General features: G+C 37.7%; 1 protein-coding gene across 1 annotated transcript in view; it reads left to right on the top strand.

Moving 5' to 3' along the window:
• Positions 1-27,151, top strand: part of LOC132394768 (low-density lipoprotein receptor-related protein 1-like) — a 1,611,265-nt gene that overhangs the window by 1,280,895 nt on the left and 303,219 nt on the right. The window contains exons 45-52 of the mRNA XM_059971176.1: positions 505-693; positions 2,166-2,291; positions 5,366-5,494; positions 14,474-14,593; positions 15,500-15,613; positions 15,927-16,076; positions 23,568-23,690; positions 25,200-25,319. Of these exons, the coding sequence (XP_059827159.1) occupies positions 505-693; positions 2,166-2,291; positions 5,366-5,494; positions 14,474-14,593; positions 15,500-15,613; positions 15,927-16,076; positions 23,568-23,690; positions 25,200-25,319 (1,071 nt within the window). The remainder of the gene's footprint in view (positions 1-504; positions 694-2,165; positions 2,292-5,365; positions 5,495-14,473; positions 14,594-15,499; positions 15,614-15,926; positions 16,077-23,567; positions 23,691-25,199; positions 25,320-27,151) is intronic.

Genomic DNA, 27,151 nt, shown 5'->3' with positions numbered 1-27,151 from the left:
AATGGGCGCGAGGGGGGGTGGTTTCATTGAACCAATGAAATGTTGAAAGGCCTAGATAGGAAGGATGAGAAAAGAATGTTTCCTTTGGTGAGGGAGTCTAGGGGCTCAAGGCCCTCTAGGACTACAGGCACAGTCTCAAAATAGAGGGACCCTCATCTTGAACAGAGACGAGGAGGAATTTCTTTAGCCAGAGGATGGTGTGTGTCTGGAATGCATTGCCACAGGTCACTGAGGGTGCATTTAAGGCGAAATTGCTAGATTGTTGATCAGAGTGTGAAATATTATGGAGAGAAGGCAGGAGACTGGGCTGAGAGGGAAATGGATCAACCATGATGAAATTGCAGAGAGACTCAATGGGCTGAATGGTCTAAGTCTGCAGCTACGTCTTGTGTCTATAGCCTTAACAATAAACCCCATGAAAGCTTTTAACATTGTAACTCATGCTTGGTCAAGTAAAAGACATTAACAACTGTTTCCCTCTTATGCTTGCAATGGCACAGGTAGTTCTGAAATCTGGACCAGGCACTTTCTTTGGCTTAGCAATTTATGGCGATTACATCTTCTGGACGGACTGGATGCAGAGATCTGTAATGCGCTGCGATAAGTACACAGGAGGAGAAGTTAAAGTGCTGCGTTCTGATACAGCTCATCAGCCTATGGGAATTATGGTTGTAGCTAATGACACCAACAATTGTAAGTTGTGTTCAGTTTTATGACACTGAGAATTTGTTTTTGCAGCCTGTTTATACATTCCAGAATGCTCTTGAACTGCTGTGTTTAACTATCATATCATGTAGCAACACCCAGTGAACCATTCTTCAGAGTTCCAGATATGTAGTAACACAAACTGTGATTTTCAAAAATGCTGCTTCAAATTGTACCTTTGTATCCTTAGAACTTGTTCCACATTTATTTCCTAAGCCAGAATGCATTGTGCATGTGGAGAAGCTATGGTGAAATGGAGAATGGGTTAAAAATAATGGCAGAATGGTCTGATTCCATGCATCATATATGCCCAGCTTTAATCAGAGTATTCTGAGAGTTGGTTTGCACTTTGTCTTAAGTTGCACAGCAACATTTCAGAACATGAAGCTTCTCATACAACTGTTCCACTATTTGTATTTAAATTTCCAATATTTATGCTGAATTAATTGTAGGTTATTTTTACATGTTTTCTTAATTAGATATGAACACTAAATTATATTAAAACCACATGATATAAATTAAACTAACATTAATTATCCAAATGAGAATTTTGTAAATCAAAATTAAGCACATTGAGGTGTGTCTTTTCCATTCATTTTAAATTTGAGCAATTCATAATATAATGGTTACTTTCTTAAAATATATACAATGCAATAACATAATACCATTTGAACACCAACGGAGCCATGGCTGTTATTGCTAATTTCAAAGTTCAAAGTTAATGGCTCAGAACTTACCACCAGCAGTAGACCAACAGTGCCTCCCACTGACTAGATAACTGTTCTCCCAAAAGATCGATCACTGCCTGTGGTGGAAACTTACCCTTTTCCACCATTTTCTGATGTCAGGCAAGTGTCCATATGGGTATTCCTGGCATCCCATAGAAGGTTAAATGGTCAAGTTACTGTAGTATGCCAAGTAGCTATTTTAATCAATATAATAAGTATTCTATAGAGTAAAGTATTAAGAATTGAAACCCAGATATGATTTACATTACTTCCCTTTAGGTAATGATATTTTGAAATGTACATGAATAGAAATTATAATAATATAATGCAATTTTTGATAAGATAGAAAGTGTTGCTTAGCTTGCCAGTAAAACATCTCTTAGTATTGAAAATTAAGAAATTTTACTATAACACTAATTTTCGATTTAGAAAGAGGTTTGAGTTCAGCACTATCTAACTTTGGAAGCTTTAGAAACATAAACATAGCCTGGTGCAATTACAAGTTAAAATTGTTTCTTGCATTTTATCAGGGCATCTGGAAAAATTATGAGCTTGTATTTGTATTGTTAAGGTATCTTTTTCTTAGATATAAAAGTGATCAACAAAATCTGGAGTTCCTTTAGACTTTACATTATGCTTCTTAAGAGGCAAAGGCTTTTTGGCAGACAGTCATTTTGCTTATTAGTAAAGAAATCTTGTAGTTGTGACAGAAAATCGTTTCTTTTAAACCAGGTGAGCTGTCTGCATGCAAGATAATGAATGGAGGTTGTCATGACCTTTGCCTATTGACTGTTGATGGCCAAGTAAATTGTTCTTGCAGGGGAGAACGGATACTATTAGATGACAACAGATGTGTTGGTAAGTTTATTTCTGCCCCAATACTTCCCATCCAAGGACTGAACTACTGAGGCTAGCAACTCTATTTCTTAAAAAAAGAATAAAAAACACTATGAGTTAAGAGTATTTATGACATAATTTTAGATATTTTTCTTCTGTTTATTTTGTTTAAGAGTCAAATCTTCTTGTTATCAGCAGCAAAGATAAGAACATTGTCTTACATGTTGCTTATTAGCCTCATGGTATTTCTACTTTGGCTAATGAAGCTTTATCACTCTCATAGTACCTTTAAGGGTCAAATGTGTTTAATATCTAGAGTGTAATCAATAATAATAGCCTGAATATTACTCAATAATATCAGCATATAAAAATGTAATAGATACTGTGAGATAGGAGCTTCTCAGACATCACCTCCCTCTGGCTGCAGGAACATGCAAGCATAAAAGGCACACTAGTTCATTAAAAGTGGCAGGGCATGTTGAGAAAATTGTTGAAAGTATATTGGACTCTGGCATTAACAGGCAGAGGCATTCTCTGATTGTTGTCTCTTCAAGCACATATCTCCACAGAATGGTACAATAGCGTAGTGGTTAGCGCATTGCCTTACAATACAGGTGAAACAGATTCAATTCCTGCTGCTTCCTCTAAGGACTTTATACATTCTCCTGCAACTGCATGGGCTTCCTCCAGGTGCTCGCAGTCCAAAGATGAAATGGTTGGAGGATCAATCAGTCATTGTAAGTCGTCCTGTGAATAGACGAAGATTAAATCAGAAGATTGCTGGGCAGCATGGCTCGAAGGGCCGGATAGACTTAATCCATACTGTATGTCAATAAATAAAGTGCCAAGATCAATAAAATTTGATGGCCACTGGGAAAAACCACATGAAACTGTTTAAAAATGTGTTCTTGTCTTTCGAAATCAGAATCAGGTTTATTATCACTGATACATTTCAAGAAATTTGTTGGACAATGCAAGACATAAAAATTGCTATTAGTTACAATATAAATAATAACCAAGTAAATAATAAATAAATAGTTCAACAGGATTATCAAAGTAGTATTTATAAGTTAATGTACCACTCATAAATCTGATAGCAGAGTGGAAGAATATACTCCTAAAGCAATGAGTGTTGATTTTGTACCTTTTCTCTGATAGTGGTAATGAGAAATAACAAAGGAGGCACTATATGTATGTTAAAGTTCCAAAAATGACTTAATTTGAATTTTAATAAAACTATGTGTGAACTCCTTCAAGAAATACAGAACTATAGAATACAAAGAATACTTATAAACCACTCAGTGGAATAATCTTCATAGTGCTGCAGGGAATATCAACTGTCCCACAATATCTATCTCTCTATCTTAAACTCTATCCATCTTTCTCCCTCTCTCCCCCTCTCCCCTCTCCCTCTCTCTCCCCCTCTCTCCTTCCCTCCCTCTCTCCCTCCTTCCCTCACTCTCACCCTCTTCCTCTCTCACTCCTCCTCACTTACTCTCCTTTATTTATCTCTATCTATTTCTCTCTAACTACTATCTTTATTGCTATCTCTTAAGATCTCTGATAGCTTTAGAAAGGTTATATCTTGATTTGTTGTAAAGGTCAGGGTTACTTGAGTTGAATACAACAGGCCTAGACTTCAGAAGAGATTGGATCTCCTGTTTCATCCATGCTTTCTGGTTTGGAACCACCCAGATTGTCCTCTTTGGTAAACAGTCCTCAACATTTGCTGATAAAGTCCTTGATGTTAGTGGCATACTCATTTCAGCTGGCAGCTGAGTCTTTCAACATGGGCTAGCCTACCAACACAAAGCAATCACATAAGCTTTTTCCTCTTATCAGCACTGTATAACTTTCTGGACTGGATTCTCCCATTTTAGCTTCTGTTTGTATGCAGGGAGGAAGAGCACAGCCTGGTAGTCTGATTTACACTGTCCTGGTTTAAAACAGTTTAAAAACAGAGAGCATGTTTTGCAACTGAACACATTTTCTGCCATGACCAAACAACTATTTGTCCTTACAGCTTGTAAACTTCTTAAACAAGTAAATGTCTGGATTTAAGGGAGAGGGAATGAAAATAACATATTGTATTCAGTGCCATACGAAACCAATTGTTTAAGATCCAGCCAGATGGAGCAGATATAGCAATCCATTTCAGTAACTGCTTTTCTACCATACTTTAGAGTATGCTAAGGAGGAATCAAATCAAATATCATTTATAGAAAATTAAATTCTATCTTTACATATTTCAGCACTCGGTGCTTACATTTATGGTGACTTTACTTGGTATTTTACCATTAAACTGTTCTATTTTAAATGGAATACCCTTCTTGAAATAGTTAATAATTTTGTACTAATAAAGTAAACCTCCAAATCTATTACCACACAGAATCATTTCTGGATCTAGTATGTTTAAGATGGAGATAAATATTTTTCTAAATACAAAAGGCATCAAGGATGAAAACTGCAGTAAAATGGCACTAAGTATATGATCTGCCATCTATTTTTAATAAGGGAGCAGGCTTAGACTGCAACTTCATTTTAAATGTTTGTTGTTATAATAGGAACTTCATTTTATTTAAAATACCTTGTCAAATTTACTCTTTTGTAGATTTGAAGGAGGGAGGAGGTTATAACATGTAGGTCTTCAGTTGACATCCATATATATGACAGACTTGTGGCAATGTAACACATATGAATGTGAGTGTCCATGTGGTGTGACATTTGAAATACTGTAGAAGGAACCACTGCTGTTTAGCTGAAAGTTGGTCATTTCACATAAGGATTGTTTAATATATTTTGATAATGCTCTTCTTATTATTTGCATTAACAAACAGCAACACAAAGAACTAATGCACAAAACAGCAGTGTCATTAGAGGAGATAAGATGGCAAGATGTTCATAAAAGGAAACAAGTGATCCTGCACAATCAATGTAAGATTGGCTACTTACTGGGCCAACAGTGCTAATTGAACTTTGAGAATATAACAGGTTTAAAAACTGCAAAATACTGTAGATTATCTTTTTTTTCTTAAATGCAGAGATCACTATTCAAGTAATATGCTTTTACGTATAAGCTCCTTCTATTTTTACAGCCAAAAATTCATCTTGCAATATTCATACTGAATTTGAATGTGGAAATGGAGATTGCATTGGATATCATTTGACATGTGATGGAATTTTTCACTGCAAGGATAAATCAGATGAAAAGCAATCGTATTGTGGTAAGAAATCTATCTTACTGGGTAGGAGCTGTGTAGAATGAAGTCTAAAAATTCATTCACCAACCAAAGATGGGCTAGTTTTTCAGAAATCTGCTTCCTTTGGAGCAGAGTTGCGTTTTAAAATGATCCTTTATTTAATTTGAATTCTTTCAAATCTGATATCATATATCTTCAGGAACTACTTCCTTTGTACTAGAACCTGGCAGATTTTACAGATGTATGTTTTGAAGGATATAATTCAGGGCTGTGTAATAAAAGCTAACAGATGTGATTTAAAACAAAATGTCAATCTAAATCTTTGTCTACATGAAAATAAGTTTTCAAATAAGAATGAATTTTAATCATCAAGCAAGTATACAATGGTATGACAGAAAAATGTTTCAGTTTTCTCCCAAAGTGAAGAGACTGCATCTTTTACAAGTCAACATTAATTTTCACTATTTACTTGCATTTATATAATACTTTTCAAAAGACCACAGGACCATAAAAACTAAAAAATAATAATTTGGCCATTTTGCCCATTGAGTCTGCTCTGCCATTCTATCATGGCTGTTCCTAAATTCAGAACCATCGATAAGACTTGACTGTTATAATAGATGACACAGATTGAGTGAAATCTTTGTTTCCTGTAAAACCTTTTACAATGACGTTAATGGACAGGACTTGTTCCCACCTTCCCATGCCTCCTGATTAAAATGTTCATGATCTTGCTGTCAGTTAGGGCCACATTGTTTGGCTCGAGGACTGTCTTAGCCAGCAAGATCAGCCTTATGAACCCAGAACATGGAGGTTTGGGATGTAGAGAATGCAAGTATTCCAGTGAGCAATGGATTCCACTCTGGTTAATCCACATAATGTTATACCAAAGTGTAAGCTAAAATGAAATGTTAAAGTTACTTTTGAAGTATCAACGTAAGGTTTACACATGATGTATTAACATTAAAGATGTAAAAACTATATTGGAGGAAATGTTAATAAAGGGATAAATTGAATATTTTGTCTGGAACGTGATGTACTTTTGCTGTTTTTCTGGCTGTAGCAAGACAGCAGATGCAGCATACATCTTACAAGCCGCATTAACTGTTATAAATATTTAAAACAGGACTATCACATTTACACATGTGTAGATACAAAAAACTGACAGTCCATGGGTTTATTTTATGGCAAGGGATGGCACACACTTCAAAGCGTACAAAGTAAAAAATATATAAACATCAACTTTATACACTGATGTGGCAAAACAACAGACATACATAGCTGTGCCGAAATTTACAGCAGTGGCCATAATTAGTTCCTGCTCACATGAGTATATTTATTGGAACATCAACCATGAAGAACACTTGAAAGAAAATACATAAAAATGAGTTGCAACTGAAAAGTTCAAAAGCTTGATTCAGCCTCACAGAAACATGAACACCCTCATAAGAAAACACTCGCAAGAAAGGTCAAGGAAAAATTAATGAGACACAGTGTTACCAAAAAAAAATACAAAATGTTCTGAAGCGAGAATGTTTCAGGCCACCTCAGTGTTTATCCTGAAGGCAAAAAGACCTCATCCAAATTTCAGCATGCATGATTAAAATAAATTGATTTTTTTTCTTTTCATAAATCCCCCAATTACCACAAATAGTTAGAAAAATAAATTAACAGTGATTAAAAGGAATCTCATGAATGCATACAAAATTACTTTCAGTAAAACTCCATTGTTGTACTTCCCTAACGGATACTCAGTTTCTAAAAATGTTTCTGTAGCCATAAGATCTTGTGGATATTGCTCATAGGTAACAATTTGCAATTGTCCTTTTTGTTTTGTTTGTACTGTCTGTGTAGCACAAAATCATCTTATTTTCCTTCATTCATTTAAAGGGATTTCTGGAGTTACTGTAGGGGCTTTGTGAGATGTTGTATGTGTGGCTGAGGAGAGCTGTTTCATTGAACACTAGCCATTCAAAGAAGAAAATACAACTTTTGTTGAAAAACACCAGAAAATTAAGTTATTTATTCCATATCCTGTTTGTTGCTTTGATAAAAGAGCCTAACATAGACAGGATGTTCTGCAGCAGCATGAGGGGCTCATCAATCTAAGAATGTCATTGGATCAATATTTTCACTCTCAGATCTCACGGGCTCCCTCATTACCCTGAAAATCAGAAGCTTTCTGCAGAGAGAAGGAGGTGTCTGGAACAGGTTTGCAGGAACAATAGTGGAATCAGCATTTCTGTGGCATATAAGAGGCTTCTAAATAGACACATGAATATGGAAGGAATGGAAGGATATGGATCAAACACAGGAGGAGAACATTTTGTATAAATTTGCAATAAGGCTGGTACAGCATTGTGGGCTGAATGGCCTGTCCCGAACTGTACTATGTTCTGCTTTAATGAGATATACTGTATTTCATTCGATTACACAGCTTACCTTTTTAAAAAGTCAAAATTCTCAGATCATCAAAAGTTCAAAAGTTTAGTTTATCGTCAAAATATGCATGTATAATACACCTCTGATATCTGTCCACTTCAGGTAGCCATAGAATACAGAAGGACCATGGGTGTTGATGAAAGACATCAATTCTACCCAACCAGCCATAAAAGAAAAGAAACAAAGCTTGCAGACTCCAAAATCCCCCTTCGCCCGCAACAATAAAAAAACAGCCGTAATAATATGCAAAATGTCTTTTTGTCTGCATATAAGGAGAGTAGCTGCATGAACTCAGTCTTTCTGTAGAGTGACCATAAACCTGGCTCTGATCGAGCCAATCTGGCTGCTGATCCTTTCTTTTGGGAACCATCACTGACTGCTCCACATGATAGCTAATCGCTGAAGTTCAATGCTTCAGTCTTCCTTGCTGCTTTGAGATGAAGTTATTCATGACCCAACACCTCATCTATGTCTTTTCCATGAGTTGGGTTGGTTCTTGGACCTTTTCAGCTCCCTTGTCCATGCTCTCCATGACACAACATATCGCTGAATCACTTCAGATAAATTCAAGTATTCCCTTGACTTTTCCCACTGATCTCCCTCTTGGCACTTTCGCAAGTGGAAAGAAGTAATGCAGCTGCCCGATTTTCCTACTTCCTGAACACTATTCAGGGCCCCAGGCAGTTCTTCAAGGTGAGGCAACACCCATATGTGAGTCTCTTGGCCTCATTCATTGTATCTGGTTCTCCCAGCACAGCCTCTTCTACCAGACACAGACTCATTGTCGAGCGCATTCACTCTCTTTGCAAAAAGCAGGATTTCTGAGTGGACAGCCACTTTAATTCCATTCACCATTCCCATTATAAAATGACAGTTTATGGTCCCTCTACTGCCACGATCAGGACACTCTCAGGTTAGAGGAGCAACACCTCATATTCCGTCTGGTAGGCCCTAACCTGATGCTATGAACATTGATTTCTCTACCTTCCTCCTCCTTCTCCTTCCTCCCATTTCCATTCCCATTCTTGCTCTTCTCTGAACCCTTCTCCTCCTCAGCAGCTTATCACCACCCTCTTGTGACCCTTCTTCCCTTTCTCCCATTGTCCACTCTGCTCTACTATCAGATTCCTTCTCTTTCAACTCTTCATCTTTTCCACCTCTCACCTCCTAACTTCTTACTTCTTCCCCCCCCCCCACCCCTTCCCATACCTACTTTCACCTATCACCGTTCAGATTTTACCTTTTCTGCTTCCTCACCACCTTATTTTGGCTCCTTCACACTTCCTTTCCAGTCATGATAGAGGGACTCAGCCCAAAATGTCGACAATTTATTCCCCTCCATAGATCTGCTTTTTCCTGCTGAGCTCCTTGAGCATTTTGTGTGTATTACTCTGGATTTCCAGCATCTGCAGAATCTCTTCTGTTTATAACTTCAAGTGTTTGTTGAACTGATAAAGTCTATTCATCCTTCTGTGTCTTCAATATTATACATTTCCTTTGAATCAGCCATTTGGGTTAATAAGTCCTTAACTCCCTTCTCTCTCCAGGAATGTCCTTGAGGATTCTTTTGTGCTACTGTAATATCTTTGGAAGAATTTTTATAGAAGCACAAAATGTGAATATAGAGAGAGTTTCTAGCAAGGTTATGCTGATAAGGCAAAACATTCCACAGTACAGATGGGATTACAACTGGAGATCATGGAGGTCTTGCCATCTTCAGAAGTTTTCTGATGACTCTGCCATAGTTGAATGCATCGGCAAAGGAGATGAGGCTGAGTACAGGGCTACAGTGGGAAACTTTGTCACATGGTGTGAGCAGAATCATCTGCAGCTTAATGTGAAGAAGACTAAGGAACTGAGGAGGGCTAAGGCACTGGTGACCCCTGTTTCCATCCAAGGGGTCAGTGTGGACATAGTGGAGGATTACAAATATCTGGGGATACGAATGGACAATAAACTGGACTGGTCAAAGAACACTGAGGCTGTCTACAAGAAGGGGGCAGAGCCGTCTCTACTTCCTGAGGAGACTGAGGTCCTGTAACATCTGCCGGATGAAGCTGAGGATGTTCTATGAGTCTGTGGTGGCCAGTGCTATCATGTTTGCTGTTGTGTGCTGGGGCAGCAGGCTGAGGGTAGCAGACACCAACAGAATCAACAAACTCATTTGTAAGGCCAGTGACGTTGTGGGGGTGGAACTGGACTCTCTGACGATGGTATCTGAAAAGAGGATGCTGTCCAAGTTGCATGCCATCTTGGACAATGACTCCCATCCATTCCATAATGTACTGGTTAGGCACAGGAGTACATTCAGCCAGAGACTCATTCCACTGAGATGTAACACTGAGCGTCATAGGAAGTGTTACAGATTCAGCAACAATAAATATATGAGTGAGGCAGGGGTTTTTATAACAAATAACACATTTACTAAACACTGAAAAACAAACCCCCCAAAAGTAAACAAATCACTAACGTAACCGGAAATCAGCTGCTGTGCGGCAGCTTAAACAGTTCTTAAAGCAATGAAGCTTAAACAGTTTTTAAAGCGATGTTGCAAAAAACAGTTCTTCAAAGTAGTGTTGCAAAAGTTCAAAATGCTTACAGTCCATTTAAGGGAGAGACTTTTTAAGACGATTTAAATTCTCTTTCACGTCTTTTTGCTGTGGTTCCCAGGCAAATTACTTTTCCCACGAAGAATTTAGGAAGATGAAGAATGAAACAGCTTAAAGGAACTGACCTTTCCTTTACAAAACTGTACTCAATCCTTTCTGCTATTGCACAGGGATTAACACGAGCACAGTCAACGAATTCCTTCCGAATGAGGATCAAACAAGTTCAAATCTGTTTCACCGTCGAAATCGACTTTCATTGATCTTTTAACTCCTGAACTCCAATCTTCACTCTCTACTGATTCTCAACTAGCAGTATTATAAAGAAACTGCTGGCAATGACCTTTTAAACTTTAGGCATTAAATAAAACTCCAACTTTCAACCACACTGTATCATAACATTAAATCACGTAGTGGCATGAAGTCAACATGGCAAATCCAGCCACGAACTGCCCCTCCTCACAGGAAGGGGTCCTCCTTTTATACCCTGTAAAAAAAACCTGTCACATGACCTCTACTGGTGGGAAAATGACATCACTCCACCATCACAAGACCATTACCTCAAGTCCAGTATAGCTTCAACACCTGTCACGTGACAAGGGTACGTAACAGAAGTCATTCTTACCTGTGGCCATCAAACTTCACAACTCCTCCCTCGGAGTGTCAGGCACCCTGAGCCAATAGGCTGGTCCTGGACTTATTTCCACTTGGCATGATTAACTTGTTATTATTTAATTATTTATGGTTTTATATTGCTATATTTCTTCACTATTCTTGGTTGGTGCAGCTGTAATGAAACCCAATTTCCCTCGGGATCAATAAAATATGTCCGTCTGTCTAAGGGTGAAAGGTGAAATACTTAAAGGGAACATGAAGGGGTGATGATGGTGAGTGTATGGAATAAGTTACTAACAGAAGTGGTGGAAGTGGATTTGATTTAATCATTTGAGAGAAATTTGGATAGGTACATAGATAGATAGGTACCTCAATGGGACTAGGCAGAATGATAATTTGGAATGAACCAGATGGGCCAAAAGGCCTGTTTCTGTGTTGTAATGCTCTATAACTCTATTCCTGGCATCTGTGCATTATTTTTATTAAGGATATTATGAAATTCGTAATGTTCATGTTGTAGATATCCTACAAAAGCACATGCATATGCTAATATTTCTATTAGGGGTTTATTCAATGCAAAAATTTCAAGGTATTAAGATCAGTAAAATTTGTTGAATAAATTGTTTCATGATACATTATCAAATTGTCACTCTTTTGGTTTGAATTATGTTTTATGATAAAGCTTGAAATTTGTTCCATTAATTTGTAGCAACAGCATTAAATTTTAGGCCTGTTTGGTTGTCACCAAGAATGCTGGAAAATATACCAGGAAATTTGCTTAATGTTTCTTACATATTTTCTACTATAATTAATTTGTAACTATTTGAAAGCTTTAACAATGCACACAAAATATTTGACAATCTCAACAGGTCAGGCAGCATCTATTAAGGGAAATAAACAGTCAACATTTTGGACTGAGACCCTTCACCAGGACTACAAGAAGGAAAAAGCCTGAATATGAAGGTTGGGCTAGGGGGAGAAGTACAAGCTGGCAGGTGGTAGGTGATACCAAGTGAAGGGGAAAGTGAGTAGATAAATGGGTGGGAGAGAGGGGATGTTGTAAGAAGCTAGGAGGTGATGAGTCAAAAGGTAAACTAATGAAGAAGAAGGAGTCTGATAGGAGAGAACAGTGAACCACTAAGGCTGTTTGGTACCTTTAACATTCAGCATAAACTGCTGAGACTACAATGTATGGCTGAGAAAGTGTTATATTGTCAGTGATGTTGTTTGGTATTGCCGTCTCCCCTTATGGCATCATTGAAGATAAACCAGGAGTTTCATCCCATTCAAGCAGCACCAAAAAGCAAATTTAGAGATTGTTTATCTCATCATTTCATGGGATATTGATGATTGTTCCAATTACTGATATAAAACAAGTGACTGTGTTTACAAAGTAATTTACTGCCTGCACAGACCGATAGATGGTTAGTTTGAAATTGTACGCCTGTGAGTTTTATTTTACTAATCTGCCAACACGTTTTTAAACCTATTGCCATTAAAACTTTAATACTGTGTTAAAATAGACTATAAAGTGAATGCAAAAGAGACTCAGAATTCGCACTCAGTGATAATGCAGAGAAGTCTTGTTGTTGCTATCTCCTCCACAAGGTGTATAATTACAGTCTTCCCCAGTGCAATCTGTAAAAATCTTTGAAAGGGAAAGATCTTAAGATATTTGTAAAAGTTCTCAAACTAAAATATTCTAAAAATATGATACTGTAGCGGTGTGCTACACGCAGCGCTAAAATTACGACACGGAGTCGGTAACTGCAGTCGAAGAAAAAAACTTTATTCAAAATAACCAGCCTTGCTTTTAAGCCTCCCTCAACCTGCCCCCCGTGGCGCAGAGGCTCCAAAGGCTCTGTGCTCGCAAACCCCCGTAGGCTATCTCCCTTAGCCGGAACGCTGGCTTATTGTGAGCCGGTTCGGATGTGCCAGGAAATGGGTCGCCACAATACTGAAAGATGTGAAAACTGAATTTTAATAGCAAACTAAAGCACACATTTTGCATAGCAACCTCTCTGACCAGAGGAAAATATATTATTAAAAGTTTAGTTTGCTATATAATGAAATAAATATTTCATAATACCATAAATGATTAAGTTATTTAAGTTTATGGTATTCCATTTTTTATTTAATCCCAAATGTTTGAATAGTTAATTCACAATCTGTTAAAAATTATGTAATTGTACAGTACTATGCACAAACCTTAGGCACAGACATATAGCTAAGATGCCTAAAACATTTCTACAGTGCCACATTTGTCAACATGGAGCAGAGAATGAGTTTGTAGATCCAGGGAGAGCAAAGAATGTTGGGAATGATGAGAATGGAGTGCCATGGGATGTGTGGAGGACTGGTGGCAAAGAAGGAGTGTCATATCAGGAGTGATGTACAGCAAAGATGCAGACCCACCCAGCCCTGAGATATCAGGAAGGTCATTTGATTCTAAACAATTGGTTTTTTTGATCATTACAGAGGTGCTTCGCCTTTTCCCAATTATGACTGCCCTCTCCCTGCCCCTTTCCCACTCTCAGTCCACAACAGAGACCCATATCAGAATCAGGTTTATCATCACTCACATGTTATGAAATTTGTATTTTTTTTAGTGGCAGCAGTACTGTGCAATACATAAAATTGCTATAGTACTATACAAAAGTCTTAGGCACCCCAGCCATGTATATGTGCCTAAGACTTTTGCACAGTACTGTATATCCTGATTTGCTGTTTGTCAATATTTAATGAGATTTATTGACAGCCTGCTTGGTGTCATCATTATAATTATATATTAGGCAGCTCCCAGATTTGATGACATTGATAAAGGTGAAATTTATAGCACCAGGTTCATTTAATCTTTGTGGGTAGCTTCCTTCAAGAGCGTTAACATCGATTGTGGCTTTACCACTGATGTATTCTATCAAAGCTAGTACATTTGCCCATCTACTATTTTGTACTCAACAGGGCTGTGTTACAATTGCTGCCAGACAAGCTTTGTCGACAATTTAGTCAATTAATCTTGGGAGCAGCAAAGCAGAGCACACCAGGAATGTACCCAGCATGTAGTGAATGAGCTAATCATGGTCTGAGAGTATATATGGTGTCTGTATTCTTACAGAACAGTAGTAAATATATGGGATTATATACAACTGTAAACATGTTCAGGAAAACAATAGTTCGGAGATAAATGAGGTTAATGGGTACTTCTTTAACTGTTATTAACTTAGTAAAATAATTACTGGATGCTTGAAATATGCATTTTCTTGCTTGACTTCACATCTATCAGGGTGGTGAATTTATCACCTTGCTATTAATGTTTGTTTTTATTGTTTCCTTGCACCAGCAAACAGGGGTTGTAGAAAAGGCTTTAAGCATTGCTACAATGGCCGCTGCGTGTCCAATGCAAAGTGGTGCGATGGAGTGGATGATTGTGCTGACAACTCTGATGAAGTAACCTGCAATAGTAAGTATTAGCTTGGTGATGTGAGAAGTACTCATGTTGATATATCTTTGTATTGATTTGGTCACAACCAATGAGCAAAATTGTATAAATTGGGTGTTGTGATTGGAAGAATTCATTTCTAGATAGATAACTGCCTGAGTTTGTAGAATTATTAAATATAATCAACTGTATGCTTTTTTCAGAGATTATATTTACTATTTTGTTTCCAATGTTTTACCTCTCTGCAGTTAAGCAAGTTGGACTCCTGATTTGAAGTCTCCTTTTAATTCCCCTAGATACAGAGTAACTTGTAATTAAAAATGTACTAATTCTAATGGAGCTAGTATATTAACTTTGTATTCCCCATATTAGTCATAGTCACTGAGGCATAGAAAAAAAGCACAGAAACAGGCCCTTCAGCCCATCAAGTCCATCCTGAATCATTTAAACAGCCCACCCCCATCGAACTACATCAAAACCATTGCCCTTCATACCCCTATCCTGCATGTCCCTATCCAAACTCCTCAAATATTAAAATCAAGCTTGCATGCACCACATGTGCCTGCAGCTAATTCCGCCTTCTCACCACCCCTTGAGTGAATAAGTTTCTGCTCATATTCCCCTTAAAATTTTCACCTTTCACCCTTAACCCATGGCCTTTCATTATAGTTTCACCCAAACTCAGTGGAAAAAGTCTGCTTGCATTTACCCTGTCAATAACCCTGATGATTTTGTATACATTTAATTCGTACAATCTGAATCAAATCTAAATGATAGGCCAAGGTTTGCTGCTGGCTCTCTGGATTTTCAGTAGAGTTTGAGGATTGGAAATTCAAGATTGCTATTATAAGAGTGAATATTTATCAATTTAAATTAGTAAAGTCAACAAAGAGAGGATCTCACCCTGTGCTTTACTTTGTTTCACAGATTCCTCATGCAGTGCAACTGAATTTCGGTGTAGAGATGGGACTTGCATTGTCAAAGCAGCACAGTGCAACCAGCTGATCGATTGTGCAGATGCTTCTGATGAAATTGATTGCAGTAAGTTGTCAAGTTCTGGCAACGGCTCAATGTGCGATTGGCATTTCACACAAAGTGGATGCAGTCTTGTTGGCCATTAGAGATTCCCTGAAGGCATTGTTTGCTAAAGCATAATAATGCTGCCTAGACATGTATGCATATCTTTAGATGTTTCATAGATGACAATAAAAATAGAAACTCTATAATATTATTGATGCAATTTTGCAGCTATATAATAATTTGTATTTATTATTAGTAAAGAAATCATTTGTGATGAGTTCTCACCAGCAAGTTGCAAATATTATCATCATGATTTCTATCAATTATTTTTAAGGTAACACAGACTGTACAGGCTTCCATCGAGTTGGAGTTAAGGAAACAAATTACATAAAATGTAACAGCACCTCACTTTGCATCCTTCCATCCTGGATTTGTGATGGATCCAATGACTGTGGTGACTACACAGATGAACTAAATTGCCAATGTAAGTAGTTTGCTTTATAGCCCAAATAGATCTTGTTAAGATGTTTAAATTCATCATTATAAATTTCCCAACATGCGGTGACTTTCGACAGATCAAGGAAACTTTTAACAGCCATACAGCTACGTGGTTTATCTATCATTATCTTTTAATACTGCACAACAGTGATGGTAAATAATAAATTTCTTTCATTTTATCTAGGGCTAATTTGCATATTTATGTCTTGAGCAGTAAACTAACAGAGCATAATACCCATCATGAAAATACCACCTGTTCTGTTTTAATTTCCTGTTGTTCTCTGTCATCGTGTAAATCTGTGAAAGTTCAATAAAGGTTCAATGATGCCAGACTTAATGGAAATATTGTCTGGATCATGAAATTCCAGACATAAATCCTACATATCCCAGGGCAGGGGTATCTGAAACAAGACAAACAATTCTTCCACTGAAAAGAAGGAGTTTTTTTTAGGGGATTTGAGGGGAAATTTAGTTGTTACTAAATTTGTTACACAGTAAGTGGTTAAATTCTGGAACCAATGGCCAAAAGGAGGTAGTTGAGTCAGGTACACTCACAATATTTAAAAGACATTTAGACTGACACTTGAATAGACAACATAGAAGTATACGGAACTAGTACAGACAAATAGGATTATTGAAACAGGACACACAGGTCAGCATGCTTGTAGTAGGCCAAAGGACATAACATTAAAGTCAGAGGGGGAAAGCTTAATGGAGATAAGTGCGAAATGTTTTCAAACACAGCAAGTGCTAAGCGGACATGCTGCTGGTTGTGATGGAAACAGAAATAATAGTGAAGTTTAGAAGGCATTTAGACAGGCATATGAACACGCAGGGAATGGAGGGATATGACCAGTGCAAGCAGATGGAATTTATATAATTCAGCACAGACATTATAGGCCAATGTTCCAAGTCTTTACTCCAGTTGTACTTATAAGTAGCAAAACGATTGCTATTCTGTTTTGATGAGCTTGAAGTATTCAGAGTGGGAGGGAGTATTTTCTCTGTTTTTTTGCTTTGTTTTTTTTTTCTTATGTGTATCTATTTATAATTCAATAAAAATATCTATATAAAAAAAGAAATGGAACAGTGCACCCACAGTGGAAGGCGGAGACATATGATTTCAGAGCTGGAGTATGTCACTTCATAAGATTACAGGATCCATAGAGGTCCAAACCACATTTACAACGAGTATATGAATTATTCCAGATAGCTTCAGTGCCTATGTTTCATTACGCTGTGATCTGACTTCCTTATCATCTGTACTGTGGCATCTTCTTCTGGGCAGTGTCTTTACAAGATGGGTGACCCCAGGCATTATCAATACTCTTCAGAGGTTGTGTGCCTGGTGTAATTGGTCACGTTATATGTAACAGCTGCTCAAACGACCATCCACCACTTGTTCCCATGGCTTCACTTGACAATGATCAGGCAATCAAGGGGGGAGGGGGCTAAGCAGGTGCTACACCTTGCCCAAGGGTGACTTCTTGCAGGTTTACACTTCCTTTGCCACTGTGACACTGCCCAGAAGAAGGCGATGGCAAGCCACTTCAGTAGGAAAATTTGCCAAGAACAATCATGGTCATGAGACCATAATTGCCTATCTCATACAATATTGCCATAATAATAATGATGATATAACATGACCATTTAGGAGAGGATGCTATAATTCACTCACATAGCTCCTTCCCTCAGAGAAGGAGAAGAGCTACAGGAGATGCTAGAGAAGGAGCATAGCTGGAGAGAGGGATGAAGAATGAAGATCATCAAAAGGTTTTTAAAGCACCATGCACGTCAGAGTGCTATCACAGTATATAACACTCTGAGAGTTTTGTATACTATACTAAAGGAGCACATGAGCAAGGAAATTCACTAAGCACCAGCAGCCTGGCAGAATATATGGGGAGGCTATCCAGAAATTCAGAAGAAGTGTAAGAGAGGAAGGATCCATTCGACCTTGTGCCTGTGGTGTGTTCTTGAAAAGACTGATACAAGTTCACAGCAAGATGGCTTGTGAGATGGTAGCTCTGACTTACAGGTGACAAGACACTTGGAGGAGTCTATCTCAAAACTTTCACAAGACATGTTCTGAAGCTTGGAGACCATGAACTCTTTTCTGCATGTGATGCGCTTCTGGAACAAAAATCTCAATATATGCTGCTAACCAGTTCAGTCAACAGCTACTGCAGAAACAGTGCTTGAAAGCAACAGCAAAATGCTGTTAGAGTGTAGTCTGATGAACTTATTGAGCAGAGTTCCACATTAAGTTTCTATTCTTGGGCACAGTGATACAGCCTATCAGTACCTCACAGTTCCACAGCTACCAAAGTTCTTTACAAGTACGTAGCTCTTCTGCATGAATGAAAGATGGCACGCGTGTGTAGGTTCTTCTACATTAACTCATTTATTTTTGAACGAGCTATGACATACCCCGCCAACTCACAGTGGAGTCACACTCAGATTGCATAGCTGGCAGAAGTTTAAGAATACTCAGAGTAAAGATAGAAAGGACCAAGCCCCAGTACTTAAGGTGTGCAAGCTGGGTGTGGGGACTAAAACAATGGTGTGAGTGCCAGAAGGTTATTGCCTCAGGACATTCATATGCAGAATTAAGAGATGCTGTGCAGCTTCAAGAAAATGTTGATGCACCTGCCACTGTAGTCAACTCACAGAATCACAAACCTTGATTGCTTAACATGACCCGGTTCATGTGATTGAAAGTAGTACGATTGCTTCATTTAGGTCACTGAGGACATTTATATGGATTCGAAGAGAAGGAGTAAGTCATCCAGCAGTCAGACTGCATCCACAAGAGATGCTGAGCATTGAAATGGAACATTGAAACCTATGTTCTTAAATTAAAATGAAAGAAGGAAAGCATTGGGATTTGTTATTTTACTATAAAATGCCATGATAGAGTCTTAGAAAACTACAGCACAGAAACGGGCCCTTTGGACAATCTAGTCCATCCCAAACCATTGGAGCTGTCTAGTCCCATCAAACTTCACCCAGACCATATCCTTCCATACCTTTACCATCCATGTGCTTATCCAAACTATGCTCCCGTAATGCTTCACGTGACTTGACGTTGAATATGTTCTGAAGACACAAGTACTGTTGAAATGCATTCTCAAGTACAATCTATAACTGTACAATGGTAAGTCACAATAATGTGAAGCTCACTGTTATTACTGCATATTCTACCATACTTGTGATATTTGTTATTTTAATGAACATCATGTAAACGTTTCACACTTGAACAAGAACTGATGATCTCCCCCAAAAGATTGTAGACCATGAGACTGTGAGATACTTAGACCCATGCAACCACTACCCTGTTATTTTTGACAGTGAATATGTCAGACCCTTTGCATGATGCTGATTACACTCTGTTATCTTTATCCCCGCTTGGCTCTGCTCTTACATTCATTATCATTATTACCTTTAAGGGAGAGGCTTCTATGTGAGCCAGAAAATTATAAGAGAGTCTGCTGAGATGACATATCTCCTTCATGTTACCCCTTCTATGGTGTCTATCCCTCTGTTATGCATCGAATTTAATTGACAGATGGGAAAGAATGATTGGGAAATGGTGGATTATGCAACATATCATGAAACTTCATTAATGAAATCCATTTGTAGTGGGCTGAAAAAAAAACAGTGCTTTTATAGCTTAAGTTTAATCAGTTAGCTCCCACACTATACCTTGAAAAGCCATTATTGCAATGGCTTAAAATGCACTCCAATTGGAATTTCATACAGATTTTGCATTGCGTGAGACTGATCTTGTTTGTAACAAGATACAGACACAGAAGGAAATCTGCACTTGCGAGGAATCTGTATTGCTGGCAAACTTCTGTGCCCCAATGAAATCAAAATATGTAGATGAAATCATTTGTTGTGGAGTAAGGAGTCACAGAGACTTCTCTGAAGCAGTGCTGAGAACCACATTTGCAGACAGTGCTGTAGTTTGCTGAGGTCACTTGAAAGAAACAAATGATTAGGAAGTTAAAGTTAATGTGAAAATAATTTCCTTATCAGAAGTACTCCAGAGACATAAGTGTGGTCTAAAATCTTCTTGCAGTAACTCAGAAGTGTTGGACAAAACAGTTTTGGAAGCCCCGAGTCTACAAACACTGTACCCTTCTTCTATGAAGACCCATATAAGATGTGGTTGTCTTAGATTGCCATGTCTTTGGTTCCTGCCCTGAGGATGTTCACTGACTCTGATTGGCCAGTCAGGAGCAGTATGTCTTTTGCACATTGGTTGTTTGTCAGTCTTTGTTTATGTTTTGTTTTTCATTGATTATATTGCATTTCTTTGTTCTACTGTGAATGCTTTTAAGAAAATGAATTTCAAGGTAGTATATGGTGACAGATATGTACTGTGATAATAAACTTACTATGAACTTGGGCTATAATAATAACTGCAGTAAAAGACCATCAGTGTCACTACCAAGGTGCTCTTTGACTGTCCACCTCAGCAACATATTGTTGTTACTCACAGCAGTCTTTTTGTCTTTCAGGAGGTGTTTGAATAGCATGCAGGGCAACCTGATATCTCTCACTGAGAGCAGAATATCCCTTTGCATAGCTAAAACTGCAACAAAATAGTGTTGTATGGTCCTGAATATAAACAGTTTAACAACGATTATAGGGTTCCACTTTCTGCTCCATTGATAACTGCAGAGTTGGAAATGGATGTTATGGAAATGATTATCCTGCAGATAATGATATTATTTTGTGTATGTATGACTATGGGAAAATGACAGGTGTGCAAAAAGAAATATACAAAATTGTTCAGTCACGAGTAGGCTATTCACTCCCTTGTGCCTGTTCCAACATTTCAGAAAATCATAACTGAAAATTTACTTAGTATCACCTCCCTGAACTAAAGCCAAATTCCTTGCATCTTCTAACATCAAAAAAAATCTAACCATCATCATCTGGAATGTACTCAGGAACAAAGGATTCATGGTCAGTGAACTCCAAAAATTTACCACCAACTGGTGAAGTTTTTTATCATTTCTGTCCTGCATAGTCTACTCCTTATTCTGAATCTGTGGCTTTGGTTTGAGACTCAGGGTATATCAAATTGGCTTGTACTTTGCAAAGCCTTGTATGAATTTTGTTCATTTCAATAAGATCACCATTCCTTCTTTGAAACCCAAGAAATATTATGCCAAGTCCACATAATCCCTTCTATATGGACAAATTTTCCACTGGAGGAATCTATTCTGTCAACATTTTTGGAATCCATTTATCAGTAGTATATCCTTCCTAAGGGAGGGAGATCAGATAAGTACAAAAATTTTGTGATTAAGTCACCAAGAATTATTGTGAAGAGATTCTCAGCCAGACAAAGGAAAAATTCACTGTTTGCATAAAAAAAATAAATCTACATTATTTGATTCCTGGGATTCTCTGCCCTGGCCACAGAAAAGAGTGTATCAGTTCAGACTACCCACCCAACCAACTATTCCATAAAGTACCTCCTGGCCCATCTGCGGAAAACTTCCAGCATTCCCATGCAAGCATCATCAATCTAACTCAGGACTCACAAGGTTGGTGTGATAGCATATTACAAGTACGCACCCAAGAAGAAGAAGCATATAGTTGCAGTTAGATGCATTTGCTTTGTGCTCAGACTTTCTTGCAGTGAAAGACACCATGCCATCCTAATTGCTTTGTCCCTGCACATTACCTTTCAGTGATTTGTGTATTCTGCTTTATCAATCAGAGTGAATGACCTAATTTTTCTGCATTATATTCATCTTGTATGGCCCTTGTCTATTCACTTGGTCTTGAATCTTCTCTACAATCTTCGTATAACACTGCCACCCAGCTTCATATCATCAACAAACTTTGATATCATATCCTTGTACCCCCTCATTCAAATGAATGATATAGATTATTAAATTATTATGTAGTAAATGGAGATCTGGAAATTCACCTGGAGTTACGGGATCACTGAGTCAATGTGAGGAGGAGCTATGGAAGTCATTGGATTGCTTGAGTCTTGAAGAATGGATTAGGGGTTCAGGGCATTCCTCACAATTGTATCAAACTGTATCACAATTGTAGTTTCCCTTGATTGCATTCCTCATTAAAGATATGTCAACACTAAAATGCTTATATCAATTTAAATAGAACCATACTGTTTTTTTTAATATTTCAAGAAACACAAACGCAAAAGCTTCACATTTAGTATTGGTATTGATAACACACGAAAGTGCTGGAGGAGCTCAGCAGTTCAGGCAGCACCTAAAGAGGGGAATAAACAAACAATTTCTTCGGCTAACACTCTTCATCAGAACCTTTCATAAGTCCTGGTGAAAGGTCTGAACCTGATATGTTGACTTTTTATTCTTCTCCATAGGTGCTGGCTGGCTTGCTGAGCTCCTCCAGCATTTTGTGTGTGTTGCTCTGAATATTCAGCATCTGCAGAATCTCTTGTGCATTGCTATTGATATTGGCTTATTATTGTCACAAGTACCAAGATACAGTGAAAAGCTTGCTTTGACAAACAACAGTGTGTCTACTCTAACTGGATCCTGGCAAGTACACTGAAATTGTGCTCCTGGTAGAATATTAAATTTGAAGAGAATATGGGAGAGGAAATTGATACTGTGTGGTGTATCAGTCTCCAGTTGCATATAATTGAATCAAAACTCATTGATGGGAGGTGGTGACTAATAAATGTATCCCATGCATAACCATCTCATAGATCATTCAGCACAAAGACAGAATAAAATTATCAGTATTTGTGTTTACAGATCACTGTATTAGGTCAATTATTTTGTACAAACTCATTCCTTTTTCCTTCCAATGAGATTCTCGGGATATGCTTTGAGTGGAAGAGCAAGAACAACATCCTCACAATATATAGGTCCAAAGAACTGATTAAGGGGTTTTCTGAAGCATTGCTTCAATGCAATATGCTGTATGTTTCGAAAAGCTTCCTATATGATCTAAAAGCAAACCAAAGAGGATGGGAAAGATAAACATTCATCATACTGCGTGGGATGGAATGCTCTTATCAGTGATTGACTGACGCAGGACTGAGTCTGTAGACTTTTTCAGATGTACTCAACCATCTTCCTCCTTTTGCTCCTGGAAAGTAGGTGTGCTTTCTGTGCCGTTAGACCACAGTCATCTGAATCTCAAATTCAGCCATAACTAAGGTATACTGCACTGCAGGGTCTTTTTCATTGTTCAGTGCCAGAGAAGGGCAAAAATAAAAGACAGCCACAACATCTTTGTAACTTTGAGCTGATGAATCGCCATTAATTATATTAATTATTTTTATCAGATTGTGATATATTCAGCTCTGTCTTGTTTTTATTTACATTTTCAACAGTTGGGTTCACTTATTTAAACGTATGAACACATCAGCAATGTGTGATATTATCTCTTTAGAATTACTGGGAGGTCTTTAAACTGCTAAGTTCTTTCCTTATGCTGCTTTTTATTTCAGCTCAACATAAACTGAAATGTAAGGAGCACTACTTTGCATGCCCTAATGGAAGATGTATCCCTGCATTTTGGATTTGTGATAAAGAAGAGGATTGTGAAGATGGAGCTGATGAATCACATTGTGGTATCTTATTTATACCAGCAATGGTTTTAACTATCAAACCTTTTATATTAAGTGTTAGCATGCTACTGAAGAATAATTCCGGCTAAATACCTCATCTATTTTTGAGAGAGTACTACACTTTTAGAAAGCAGTAACTCAGTCAATCTGGTCTTTGCCAGCATCAAGGGGAACAGTTCAACTCATCTTCATGCTTCCTACTTTAGTTCCCTGAACTGCTGCAACTTACTTACTCTTGCACATGCATTTTAACTCCCCTTTGATTCTTTTTGTCATAAACTGGGCTAATTAATCTACCGGCAGGTCTGGGATATGCAAAGAAAGCCTTTTTAAAAAAATGGTTTATAGTTTGCAATTTGAAGCTCTAACACAGTTTTGAAATTTTATATAACTTCTTCCCTTGCTTCAAAATCCAGTTAAATATTTTAGCTTTCTGCTTGCTGAAAAAATGTTTAATATTACCATCTATATTGGAAAGTAATAGAAAGAGCTAATGGGAATAAACATCTGCAGTTATTTATTTCATTGTTAAGATTACTATCCATATTCTAGCAGAAGGCTTTTTGATTATGACACTAGCAGGGTTCTAGTCTTTAAATCAAAATTTTATACTCAATGTTATATATTGTATCTGGCCCCCAATAAAAAAAAATTCAGAATTAAATTTTCTTTCAAATTTGGGTACCCTGGTTAGATAGCAGTTTGTACGACACTACTACAGCTCGGAGTGTTCCTGACTTTGGAGTTCAGTTCCAGCACTGTTCTGTAAGGTGTCTCTCTACATCATCTGGTGGAATGCAGGAGATTTCCTCAGGAGCTCCAAATTCCACCTGCGGTCCAAAGACATACCAGGTGGGTTAATTGGTCATTGTAAATTCACTGGTGATTAGCATATGGGTGATCGGGTTTGTCAGGAGCTGCAGGAAGGGCCAACTCCATGCTGTTTCATGAAATAAATAAAGAAAGAAAGAAAATCTTCATCCTCATACTTAGGATACACCACATGAACTGCAGAACAACATGCCAATTTAAGAATAAGGGAAGTAGATCCTGACAACGCAGCTGGCTGGTGGCACAGTGGCATCAGCCACTATGGCTGGACTTTGAGGTGAGGGGCCCAGAGTTTGAATCTGGCCGTCTCCATTGCACGCTTTCCATCTGTGCCCGGGTTGAGTGTTGAGCAACTTGACCTCGTAAAAAAAAACCTGGAGAGCGATGGGCTCCACCAGGTTTCAGATGCCCAAGACACACCATATGATGAGCAATCACCAAAAAGATCGGTGCAAAAAGCTTGTCATGACGGCGCCCTGACAACTCCACCAGGAGTTAAGGGTGCGCGCGCGCACACACATGCACACATACACATCCTGACAAAAACAGGGAACACTTATATTTTGTTGCTCCCAGATGGAACCAGACAGGATGTTGTTAAATGTGTGAACGTTAACAACAACACTAAGTTGAAGCAAACCACTAAGTTGATTGTAAAATTATATTTGCTTTCATTTACAGATTCCTTTTGTACATGGAATCAGTTTGAATGCTCAAATCATAAATGTATCTCTCATCGTTGGGTTTGTGATGGTGCGGATGACTGTAGAGATGGTGCTGATGAAGAGGATTCTCTCTGTGGTAAGTTTTGGCATGGAATTAAATAACAGTAATAAATATTGTGTACATTTTTGTCCCTAGCATGTGATTGCAGCTACATTTAACCTTGTATAGTTTTAATATCATGTGAACCTTCCAGATGCATGGTTGATATTCAGATTTGGTGAATACATGCACATTATTTTCATTTTTTTGTAATCCCTTGTAACCATTGTAAACCTTTGCCAGAACTTCTGAATATAAGACCATAAGATATAGGAATAGAACTAGGCCATTTGGCCCATTGGGACTGCTCTGCCATTTCATCATGACTGATCCAAATTTCCTCTCAGTCCCAATCTCCTGCCTTCTTCCCATATCCTTTCATGCCCTGAGCAATTGCGAATTTATCAATCTCTGCCTTAAATATACATAAAGACTTAGCATCCACAGCTATCGCAAAGAATTCCACAGAAAACCACCCTCAGGCTGAAGAAATTCCTCCCCATTTCCATTCTTTCTCAATCTTTTTTATTAAGTTTCATGTAGATAAATATAACAATGATGATGATACAAAGATATGGGGATGACATTAATAACGGTTAATGTACACAGAAACAGACTCTGAGTAACATGTGTAATCTAAGCATCCCAATCTCTTAGTAACTAAACATGAAAATGATTCAAAAAAATTTTTTGCAGAGGAAGGAAAAAGTCTTCCTAAACCAAAAAAACCCAAAACAAAATAAAAGCTGGGCTGCCATGTTTCATCGGTTAAAATCATTATTTGTCATTAACTCCACTCCTCTATGCACAAAAAAAAAGTTATTGAGAGAAGGTTTCAGAAAAGGTCAGCTTACATCATATGAAAATGTTGAATAAATGGCCTCCAAGTTTCTTCAAATTTAACTGAAGGGTCAATACTGCCACTCCTAAAACTTTAAACATTTGGGAAAACCATTGTAATGTATAGGGGGATTAGAATCTTTCCAGTTAAATAAAATGGATCTTCTGGCTATTAATGTAACAAATGCAGTCAAACAGCAAGCTGAAGGGGATAATTGACTAGAGTCCATCACTGGTAATCAATACGCAAAACTGCTGAAATAATATCAAAAATACCTTTCCAATATTCTTTCAAAAGTGGACAAGACCAGAACATATGAGTCAAGGAAGCTACCTCAGAGATACATCTGGCAATAGACATGATCTAACTTATCCTTGGACATATGGGCCCTATGAACCACGTTAAATTGTATCAAAGCATGTCTGGCACACATTGAAGAAGTGTTAATTAGCTGGAGAATTTTCTCCCATTTCTCTATAAGTAAAGTTACCTGAAGTTCTCTTTTCCATTCATTCTTAATTTTATCAGATGTACCTAGATGTATTTTCATAATCAGATCATAAATAATTTCTATTAAACTCTTCTGATAGGGCTTTAAACCTATTTTTTTCCTATAATTTCAGTTTGATGTGATATTGGATAAGTAGATAAAATAAAATTCAAGCAGTACCTAATCTGTAAATATCTGAAAAAAATGTGATCTAGGCAATTGTATTTGTTTTTCTTTTATGAAAAGCTGCATCAATTCTGGATGGTGGGAAGAAAACATTAGATATAATAGGACTTAATAGGATAAATTTATTCAATCCAAAAAATTTACAAAATTGAAACCATATTCATATTGTATGTTTAGTTACTGGATTAGTCATTTGCTTATTTAGTTTAGTAAGTGCAAAGGGAATCAAGGCCCCTAAAATAGAAGCCAATGAGAACTGTACAGACTCACACTCAAGGTCCACTCATTGTGGACATTGAATTTCTTCCAAATCTTGTGTCCAGAATGTTAAAGATCGAATATTAATTGCCC

This window comes from Hypanus sabinus, chromosome 5, assembly GCF_030144855.1.
Source record: "Hypanus sabinus isolate sHypSab1 chromosome 5, sHypSab1.hap1, whole genome shotgun sequence".
NCBI lineage: Eukaryota > Metazoa > Chordata > Chondrichthyes > Myliobatiformes > Dasyatidae > Hypanus > Hypanus sabinus.
Note: the sequence above shows the minus strand (reverse complement) of the source record. Positions and strands in the feature narration are given on the sequence as shown.